Source organism: Rosa rugosa, chromosome 7 (genome assembly GCF_958449725.1).
Source record: "Rosa rugosa chromosome 7, drRosRugo1.1, whole genome shotgun sequence".
Taxonomy (NCBI): Eukaryota; Viridiplantae; Streptophyta; class Magnoliopsida; order Rosales; family Rosaceae; genus Rosa; species Rosa rugosa.
Window position 1 is genome coordinate 29,885,713 of NC_084826.1, and position 11,017 is coordinate 29,896,729.

At 42.9% G+C, this 11,017-nt stretch overlaps 1 protein-coding gene across 2 annotated transcripts; it reads right to left on the reverse strand.

Annotated features, from left to right (window-relative positions):
* Nucleotides 1-5,786: 5,786 nt before the first annotated feature.
* Nucleotides 5,787-10,754, reverse strand: LOC133719974 (uncharacterized). 2 transcript variants are annotated; one of them, XM_062146174.1, is made up of 7 exons: nt 10,490-10,754; nt 10,244-10,356; nt 7,411-9,133; nt 7,232-7,315; nt 7,018-7,145; nt 6,684-6,938; nt 5,787-6,601 (listed from the first exon to the last, which is right to left on the reverse strand). In XM_062146174.1, the coding sequence occupies exons 3-7, from the start codon at nt 9,113-9,115 to the stop codon at nt 5,921-5,923; spliced, it is 2,853 nt and encodes a 950-aa protein (XP_062002158.1). In that variant the 5' UTR covers nt 9,116-9,133; nt 10,244-10,356; nt 10,490-10,754; the 3' UTR covers nt 5,787-5,920. The 2 variants fall into 2 exon arrangements, with proteins under 2 accessions (XP_062002158.1, XP_062002157.1); XM_062146173.1 differs by having other exon boundaries at nt 10,244-10,400.
* Nucleotides 10,755-11,017: the final 263 nt, after the last annotated feature.

The window sequence follows — 11,017 nt, forward strand, 5'->3', positions numbered from 1 at the left end:
CCGATAACAGAGAAGCTCCCATAATAAGAGAGGACTTTCATAAGGATTCAAGAGAAACTATGGAACTTGATACCATCGGTGACCAGTTTGAGAATGTTCTTAGCTTCCCAAAGCTACCTCATCTGCGGTTTACTGAAGGAGGGGTTAAGATCTTCAAACATCTCAACTCTCCATTTAAGTTGGCTGAATTAGAAACAATGAGAAAGTTCCATCAGAAACATTCAGCCCTTGCAGTCTATGGGCTTCCGAGGAGTCAAGATTATATTCTCAATACAATAATAGCAAATTCTGATGCAGATCATGCTCTGATTCGGCAGGGTTTCCATAGCCGATTCATTACTCCTGGTTTGAAAGCCTTGTATCAAGCACATCGTAAAGGAATCCAAAAGAAAGATATCGTCGCTCAAATTCCAGTTTCAGAAGCCGACTTTCATTTCCTTAGATGTTTTCATAGAAGTCACTCGGCTGAGAAAACCTATGGCATAACGCCAGAAGAGGTCCAGCTCGCAAGAGAACTAGATGATTATTTAGAAAAGAAAGACTTCGCAACTGAAGAGCAAGCGAAGGCCGATGCCAAAGCTAAGGATATTGAACAACAGAAAGAGATCCAGAAGGCGGCTAGGGATAAGACGCCAACTGGGAAAATCCCCACCATAAGAGTACTGAGAGGACAGGATCCGCCGTTCTCAAATCAAGATCTGGGGATGATGAAGAAATATCATAGGATGTATTCAGCATTGGCCACTTATGGCCTAACTGAGGAGGAAAGCGCGATGATGAAGATGTTGGAAACGGATCTGTCTTCTGAGTCTTACCTTATCACTGAGGATTCTAGCATCGGCTTAAAGATCAGTTATCAGGCTATGATGGAGAACTGTAAGATGGAAGCCAACACTGATAACTTGCCCATTTCCGATTCTGACCTTGCTTACCTTCGCACTTACCATAAACAACATCCGGCTGCTGAGATATATGGATTCACATCCGCCGAGAGCAAATTATTGGACAACTTGTCCAAATACCTGCGGGCTCGTGCCATTGAATGGCAAGCTGAGACAGAAAAGGCATCCACCAAGCTGACAACTGGGGCCATTGAAGAATTAAAGAAAGAGCAAGCTAGTCTCAATCAGCATTTGAAGGATGAGGAAATGGTAGAAGGTGCTGCCACGAACAATGGCAAGCAAGACGATTTTGGAGACGAAGGTGATGAGGAAGTCGATTATGGGGAAGAGGAGGAACAAGGTGACTATGATAATGAAGTTGGAATCGACTACGACATAGGAGATGACACAGCTTTTGACATAGAACACTTATCCCCATTTTACAAGGACGAGGCCGCTTTTGGAAAAGGAGAAGGTAATACAATGGACATCAACATGGTTTATGTCCTACCTTCAGAACTTAAAGCTCAACCAGGTCAGTCAAATGAGTTGATCGGCGACTTTGTTGCCGATCAACAACCTCGATTTGAGATTGATGAAATCGATGCCCAGTTGAAGAATGAAGAAGGCCGTGTGGTACTCACAAAACCAACGGCCAAAATGGCTCAACATTTGAAGCCGTTATACATCACGGCTTACATAGAGGGATATCCAATAATGAAAGTTTTGGTGGACAATGGTGCAGCAGTTAATGTGTTACCTACAGCCGTCATGAAGAAATTACGCAGAACTGAATCCGATTTACTCCCTTCAGACATTACAGTGAGCAACTTCTCTGGAGGTAAGAGTAGGCCAAGAGGTATCCTCCCACTCGATGTCACCGTGGGGGAAAAGACAAACATGACGGCTTTCTTCGTGGTCGATTCATCTGCTCATTACAATGCATTGCTTGGCCACGATTGGATTCACCAAAATATGTGTGTACCTTCTTCCCTGCATCAAGTTTTAATCTTCTGGCATGGCGACAAAATTGAAGTCATTCCAGCAGACAATAACCCATTTCAGGCATCCACCAATGTAGTGGAAGCAAGGTTTTACGAGGATGATATTGGTTATTTCACTTTCAGTGGACAAGATAGCAAGGGCCGACCTACCCAAGTTACGGCCCAGAAGATTGTCAACCTAGGGGTTGAGGATGTTTTGCAAGACGCAGAGCGTCCAACCTTGGTTGACCTATTCAAGGACAATATCAATGTCTAGAGACCCAAGGTCTCTAGAAAGAAAAGCCGCAGTCCGATCTATTTTAGGAAGTTTGCTGGCCTATTGGGCCGACAGGACTACCAAGTCTAACTCGGCCATCAACTTGATAGAATATATTACAGAACAACAGGAAGAAGAACTACAGTTGGAAGATATCGGCCCAGCCCCGGCCGAATTGGAAGATACTGAAGCCGAAACTCAAGATCTCGTAGATCAAATTAACTTGGGAGACGAGGATAACCCTTGGCTGATCTCTATCAGTAGACTTCTCAATCTAGAACTGCGAACAGCGATGGAGGCATTATTACGAGAATACAAAGATTGTTTTGCATGGGAGTACCATGAAATGCCTGGGCTTGATAGAAGTTTAGTAGAACATGTGTTACCTCTTAGAGACGATTGTAAACCTTATAAACAAGCTCCTCGGCGATGTTCCGCCGAGGTACAAATTGAAATGAAAGAGGAAATTGAAAGATTGTTACATGCTAAATTTATTAGACCTGCTAGATATGTGGAATGGGTTTCTAACGCTGTACCTGTAAGAAAGAAAAATGGCAAGATGAGAGTATGCGTTGACTTCAGAAACTTGAACTTGGCAACTCCAAAAGACGAATATCCTATGCCAATGGCCGATCTCTTAATTGATGGAGCGGCCCAGCACGAAATATTATCTTTCATGGATGGTCATGCCGGCTATAATCAAATATTTGTAGCCAAAGAGGATGTACATAAAACCGCCTTCAGGTGCCCCGGCTTTGTTGGAACCTTTGAATGGGTAGTGATGCCTTTCGGTTTAAAGAATGCCGGAGCGACTTATCAAAGGGCTATGAACGCCATTTTTCACGATTTACTTGGCAAAACTGTGGAGGTGTACATAGATGACATAGTTGTTAAATCAAAAACCCGATCGGGACATCTAGCCGATCTTGAGCAAACATTCAAACGTATGCGAAAACACAAACTTAAAATGAACCCCAAGAAGTGTGTTTTCGGAGTATCAGCGGGGAATTTTCTAGGTTTTCTCATTCACCAACGGGGAATTGAAGTCGACCAACATAAGGCTAAAGCCATTATCGCCGCACCCGCTCCTTCTAACAAACAACAGCTACAATCATTCCTTGGTCAGGTTAATTTTCTTAGACGATTCATCTCTAACTTGGCCGGTAAACTTCGGCCTTTCTCTTCTCTACTTAAGTTGAAAATTGGAGATGAGTACAAGTGGGAGCCAGAACACCAAAAAGCTTTCGACGAACTCAAGAAGTATTTAACACAACCCCCAGTGTTAGTACCTCCACAGAAAGGAAAGCCGCTGAAGCTCTATATCGCGGCCACAGCTGAATCAATTGGGAGCATGTTGGCTCAAGACAATGATCAAGGAAAGGAACAAACCATCCATTATTTGAGCAGAATCCTCACACCTGTTGAGATAAGATATTCGCCGATTGAAAAACTGTGCCTCGTGCTCTACTTTTCGGCGATTAAATTACGACATTATATGTTACCATCAGTTGTTCATATAATTTCACAAACGGATTTAATTAAATATATGCTGACTCGACCGATCATCAAAGGCCGAATTGGAAAATGGACAATGGCACTTTCTGAATTTACTTTCAAATACGTGGCTCAGAAGTCAGTCAAAGGCCAGACATTGGCTCAATTTCTTGCTGACCACCCTTCTGTTGAAATTGAAGATATGGAGAACGTTGAAATAGATACTGCACAAGTCGGACAGATGTATCACGAGCCTTGACTACTATATTTTGATGGCTCAAGCACCAGTGACTCCGCCGGGGCAGGGATAGTGATTGAATCTCCAACCGGCCAAAAGCATCAATATGCCTTCAAATTGGACTTTGACTGCACAAATAACCAGGCAGAATATGAAGCCTTAATAATTGGTCTGGAAGTATTGGAAGAACTTAGAGCAACACGAGTTAAGGTGTTTGGAGATTCCCTGCTAGTCATCAATCAAATGCTCTAGGTTTTTAGATGTTCAAATCTCTCGTTGGCCACTTATTATGCCGCAGCACAACAATTGCTTAGTTGTTTTCATGATGTGGAATTTCACCATCTGCCGCGAGCACTCAATCGTGAAGCGAATGAAATGGCTCAAATTGCTTCTGGTGTCTGCATCCCGGAAGGCCAGACTAACAAAATCATCACAATTGAGAGAAAATCGTTGCCATCTTTGGCCGAGAGAGGTATGCCGGCTGATGTCTTCGAGCTGGATGTACCACTTGGTGATTGAAGATTTTACATAATCCAACACCTTTTGATGAAAACTGATGGAGGTGGGAGCCGAAAGATCAAAATGTTATCTAGCAAATTCACTATTAAAAATGGTGAACTGCTGAGGAAAAGTCCTGATGATGACCTCCTTCTTCGTTGCCTTGGCTCTGACGATGCCCAGCTCGTAATGGCTGAAGTTCATGAGGGTATTTGCGGAGCACACCAGGCTGGGCTTAAAATGAGGTGGTTAATTAGGAGACATGGCTACTACTGGCCAACTATTCTTAAAGACTGTATTGAGTATGCTCGAGGTTGTGCTCCATGCCAACTTCACGGATCCATTCAGAGAGTTCCAGCTTTCCCCATGAATCCAATAGTCAAGCCATGGCCTTTTCGGGGTTGGGCAATGGATATCATTAGCCAAATCTCTCCCCCGTCTTCCAAACAGCACAGATGAATTCTGGTAGCCACAGACTACTTTACAAAATGGGTTGAAGCCGTTCCCTTCACCTCCATAAGTAGTGCCGAGGTGCTCAAATTCATTGAGCAAAACATCATTCACCGCTTCGGTATTCCAGAAACTATAACAACTGACCGAGGATCGGTATTCATAGCTGAAGCCGTCATCACACGGATGGCCGAGTATAAGATTACAATGCAGCAATCGACACCCTATTATGCTCAGGCTAATGGACAGGCTGAGGCCACAAACAAGGTCCTCATCCAAATTGTGGAAAAGATGATTCAGGAAAATCCGCGTGATTGGCACAATCTTCTATCCGAAACTTTATGGGCTTATCGGACCTCCAAACGCTCGGCTACAGGGACAACTCCTTTTGCTCTGACTTATGGACATGACGCAATTTTACCAATGGAAATGACAGTCAGATCATTGAGAGTCGCAATGCAAAATAATCTAACGGCCGACGAATATAGTCAGGCAATGTTACAAGAACTAGAAGATCTTGACCAGGCACGGTTGGATGCATATGATCGGCTTCAGGCTCAAAAGAAGGCTGTCGCTCGTGCTTACAATAAAAAGACCAGATACAAGAGTTTTGGGGAAGGCGAGTTGGTTTGGAAAGCAGTGTTACCCATCGGCACGAAGGATCCCAGATTTGGAAAATGGTCACCAAATTGGGAGGGTCCGTTTATTATTGACAAAGTTCTCGGAAAAGGAGCATATCATTTACGGGATAAAGATGGCGAACGACACGCAATGCCTATTAATGGCCAGTACCTAAAGAAATATTATCCCACAATGTGGGAAGCGAGAGCTACTGAGTAATGGTGTGACCAAGTCGGCTACTAGCTTATAATGTGTATTTGTTTAGGCCGTCTTATTTTTATCAGTTTGTTTGCTTGACCATTGTGCTTCGTATGTACTTACCATTACAGGATATTATCTATACATGACACAACAAGGTTTATGATAATTTATTGACAAGCAAATAATTAGTTTTTCATCGGCCCATAAGTTTCCAATATTTCCAAAAACAAACAAAAAAAAACCGGCCAATGGCCGCCAAAAGGGCCACCTACATAAATCATCCTTGCTCGGCCAATAAAGCTTTAAGAGCCCCCAAGGTAAAACCAGTGTCTAGAAGGTCACTCTCAAGTTGTATACACTTAGGCTCGGAATTTTTCAATTCGGCCTCTATCTTTTTCAGTTGTTCTTGGCTTTGGAAACACTGCTTACTCCTTTGAAGAAGCTTTTCTACCACTTCTTGTCTCTCTTGTTTCAAGGACGCCAATTGTCTTTCCACCTCATTTATCTTGCTGTCGAGAGACTGCACAACCCGTTTTTGCTCCATACACCACCCAAACTCAGGAACCATGGCTTTCTTCATGTGCTCACAAGCCAAGGTTTGTTGCCTCCTTTTTTCTATTTCTTGATAAGAGCCGGCTACACGAGATATTTTTTGGGTCAACACTTCTAGCTTCTCATAAATGAGGGCTACCTTGGACGGGGCAAAGTATTTGGCTCCAAGCAACAAATCCATGGCCGCTTTCACTTTTGGTAGTTGGTCTGTTTCCACAAATTCTTTCAATGGCTGCGATAAAGTTCTATTTACCACCTTCAGCGCCCCATCAATTTCCTCCCTTGACGTGGCTTGAGAGGTAGGTACTTGTGGGATGGCCAAGAAGCATTCGGGTTGGGTTAAGGCATCGGCCGAAAATGCCCTCATGAAAGCTTGCAGTTCGGCTTCAAACCCTTGGTTACATTCCTACAATGTCAGCCACTAACAATTAGGTCTTCAGCATGATAGAAATGAGGCAATCACAAAAAAATGTTTGGTGCATACTTACCGGCTCGTTAGCCGACACCAGTTTCTCACTAAGAGACGAAGTCACTGACAAGGGAGTACTGCCCTGTGTTGACGTTTGCGCGAGTACAAGTGTCTCCTTCTCAATATTCATTGTCACAACTTCACTTTCAGCTACTCTCTCAGAAGACACTATCTCCCCCATAGGTTCATCACCAACTGGTTGGCCGTCTTTATCGGTGGTTAGCTCCACGGATTCCTCTGTTTCGCTAGGAATGGCATTTTGGATGCTTGCTAACTGTAGATTCATGATACCAAATATGTCATATATGTAATCAAGATACAGTCCCCTTACTCCCTTTGATGATCTACCATACCTTGCGTATGTCTGGACAGTTTCGTTTAGGCAAACACAATTCTTCTTCACTTTCAGAGGATTGCTCATCTTGCTTCGCCGATTGTTTAGATGGAGGAGATTGAGACGTTGAGGACCTAGTGACACCATCTGAAGACAGAATAACAAAGTCAATAGTCATCGGCCATGATTCTTTACATAACGGCCGACTGCAATTCAAATTGATTTCGGCCTACCTTTGGCCGAATCGGTGGCCGAACTAGGGATGGCCTTTCTCTTTTTGCCAACTCTAGTACAGTTCTTCAAAGACTCTTGGCCACCTACAATCATCAAACCACAAATTGGTGAACAACATCACTACATGTGTATAAATGAAAGGATACTTGGGGGGGGGGGGGGGGGGGCAACAACTTACTTATAGTTGGGATAGCTTTGGCAACTTTGCTTGTTGTCTTACCACGCTTTACAGCTTTTGGCTTTTCTTGTGCCCATGGATTTCCTGCAAAAGCCGATCGCTTAGCTGATACTAACCCATCTTTAAAACGGCTACCTACTCGTTTCATCCACCACTCTCTGAAATGAGAAGAGCTCTTGCTAGTTGCTACCCTTGTCTTCATGGCGAAGCTCATGTTAAACCGAAAAGCCTTATTATTCTGCTCAATGTCATCCTTGGTGGAGAAAACTGCTCGTAAAGAACTATATCGGTTGGACGACTCTGGAACTGGAGCAGGTATAGCTTGAAAATATCCCAACTGACGACTGAAATATGATGGTGCATATAACTCCACTCCACGTTTAAGTGTCTTACCAGACAGAGCACCCCAGAAGAGATCCCTCATACCTATTGCACTCTTCCAAGCTAAACATGCACTTTTCCATTTCGAATCACTTTCTGAGATGGGTTGGCTGATATCCATGGCCAGATAGGGTGGATACTTCCTGCCGAAACAAACGGCATACTGTTCTGCTGAGAATTCTGGACACTTGAACAACATCTCAAAACACTCTTCAGCCGAATGAGGAAGTAAGTCAAGCGGCGCCAACTGTTGTCCAATAGTGTGGTCTGCGGCCAATGCTAAACCCGGTTGTCTAAAAGCGGGAAAATAAGTGTGCAACCACAACTGAAAAATCCACAATGGCCCAGACCAATTTGGATTCAGTCCTTCGGTCACACAATGGTGAAGACATCTGTACAAGTGGGCAAGCACAAAAGAACCAAGAGCTAATGGCTGATCGCTCTCTTGCACTTCTTTACTTGCTAATGCTTCAGCCAACTTGTAATATTCCACATTCACTTTTCTAGAAGTCGTGCACACTAAGAACTTGCATATCCAAACGGCAAGAAAACCAGCATGCTCTACAGGAGTAACTTCTGTTGTCTCATGTTGGCTTTCCTCTTTTTCTTCTAGGCTGTTGTCCCCACTCACTGACTTACTCATCAAGCCGTTGTTAAACACCTCAATCCATGTATTAAAATTAGCAACGGCTGGTCTACCCTTACTTCGATCTCTTAGCTCGCAACCAAGATCAATGTCGAACTTTCCTTCTGCAAGTACAATGTCCACCACTTGCCCATGTGGCGGCAAGCCTATAATGGCCGCTATGTCAATCAAGGTAGGACTAAGTGCACCAAATTGAAGCTCCAGAGAGTTTGTTTGTGAACTCCAAAAACACATAGCGGCAGCCAGCAAGGAGCGGTCACAAGGCATGGTAATGGTAGAAAGCTTGATGGCGTCATAGATCCCAAGTTGTTTCCATACATCCCCAAATCGCTTCTCGACTCGTTCGACCCATGGAAGCCAATTGGCCGTTTCACTAGGCCATTTTCCAGGTTTTGTGCTCCATGCTCCCCATGCTTTTCCTTCACTGAAGTAACTAGAATCGTCTACTTCATGCTGGCTCAATACTTTCTCCACATCGGCCGGTACCTCACCATAGAAGCTTGGGCCAAGTTGACGTACCCCACCTTCATTCGGGACTCGTTGTGTTATTCTATTCATGAAGGCCGAGGCATTCTTTTCAGTGGCTTGGCTTACTGCTTCTGCGAATGCAAATGAGCGTCTGGTAATACTTTTCTGTCTGCTTTCATAATTGTCTTCTCCGGTCCCTTTCGCAGCCATTGCTTCACCGACCCAATCCTACAAGATATAGAGCATTATTGGTTAGCACATCATGTTGCTCGGTGTACACCAAGTTTCTGGTTATTCGGTGAGATTCGCCGAAAAACCACGAAACTTGGGAGGGGCAAAGGCATATTACATACATATGAGCCAAAATGGCGTCAATAAAATGTTAAATTTCAAGACGTACAAATGCAGGGTGCAGCCAGCAATAAATTGATGGCAAAATAAAGCTGACCATGTATGGTCATAAGCAATTTGAACGGCACAAAACCCATAAGGTGATGCTGACTTGAATGAAGAAAATAAACATGGTCATGATTTGCCAAAGTTGAAATCTGCACGTTTGTTTCTTGTTGACCTTATCTTGATGCAATTGCCAAAAAGAAAAATTATGTTTGACTAATTGCATTAAAGCAAGTTGGGAAAAGCTAGTCAAAGATTTCACTACCAAAGGAAACACAAGTGTCATTAAACGTTTTTGACTACATTCTTTGACTATGAGTATGTGAAGACTAAGTCAAAGTTGTCTTTGATTAATGGTAGAATGTGGGAACATGAGCAAAGAGCAAAACGTGCAAGTTCATAATTAACTTCAAAGCTGCAATTGTTTGCAGAGTGGCATCAAACTACAGCTGGGTACTTGAAAGAAATGCAGCACTTATAATTGCATGGTGGGCTTCATATAGTTGGAATATATAATTGGAGATTGATTAAACATATTGAGCTAAAGCAATTATGAGCAGAGAGCAAGCATGCGGCAAGCATTTTGAGCTAAAGCAATTATGAACAAGCTGTTGTGGGTCGATGCAATCTTAATTGCAGTCATGAACTTATTTATGTGTTTCAGATTTCTGGGAAATTGAGAACACCATAATTAATTACATAAATAGTTAGCCCATAATTGGGCGTGAGGAATTGCATTTAATTATGTATGGAGGAGTTAGTGGGTCATGGATGATAAGGTCAGAATTTTATCTTTGATTAATGCAAGTCTGGGAATTTGAACAAAGAGCAAAAACGTATAAAGCCATAATTAGCTCTAAAGAAGGTGGCTTCTAGTAATGAATGACTGCACTATCATCTTCAATTATGAGCTCACAATTCAAAGAGGAGTACATATCGTACCTGCAGTTTGTTAACCACGCGCAGTGAGCAATCAAGGGATACCCAGCATCCAAACAGCTTTAATCAAATGGGATTTGTTCAAAATCAGAAGAAACCCAGCTATAATTTCAACTCTGAAACCATGGGAGAGATGATTACACAAAGCCAAATTCGAGATCTGCATAAGAGACATTCATCAGATTCCACAAAAATCGAAATCTGGGTTTTATGGTTTTCAATGTCAGGTTCAAAGTTCAAAAATCGTACCTCTTGTGTGGTGGTAGTCAATTTTGCCTCCTAATCTCTCCATACCCAGTCCATTTGATGAATGCAAGATGGGATCTGTGGGTTGAAGACCACCCGTAAAGAGAACAAATGGGTATTGTTTGTGTTTCTTTCAAATGGAGAGGATAAGTCTCAAATGTGGTTGTACAAAGTTGAAGAAGGGATCGATAAAATGATTAAACAATTCGAAATGGGTCAACCCGTGAAAAATGGTAGACAGCCAACCCGAAAAATGGATGACCAAGCTTTTGTTATTTGTGTTGGCAGCTTTTCTTTCAAGTTGGCTGCTAACCTTTCGTTTTGGAATTGGCTGCAACTTTTCATTTTGAGCTGGCTACCACTTTTTATTTTGGAATTGGCTGCAACTTTTCATTTTGAGTTGGCTACCACTTTTCATTTTGGAATTGGCTGCCAACTTTTCATTTTGCATTGGCTGCCAACTCTTCATTTTGCATTGGCTGCCAACTTTCATTTTGAGTTGGCTGACTTGAATCTCCTCCTTTAGCTAAC

What these genes read in the sequence shown, in the direction of transcription:
- LOC133719974 (XM_062146174.1), bottom strand. Translation starts at nt 9,115, where the DNA reads ATGGCTGCGAAAGGGACCGGAGAAGACAATTATGAAAGCAGACAGAAA. An exon ending in CAAAGCTATCCCAACTATAA is followed by an intron (nt 7,316 to 7,410) that starts GTAAGTTGTTGC and finishes TGATGATTGTAG; the next exon opens with GTGGCCAAGAGTCTTTGAAG. An exon ending in GGCCACCGATTCGGCCAAAG is followed by an intron (nt 7,146 to 7,231) that starts GTAGGCCGAAAT and finishes TTCTGTCTTCAG; the next exon opens with ATGGTGTCACTAGGTCCTCA.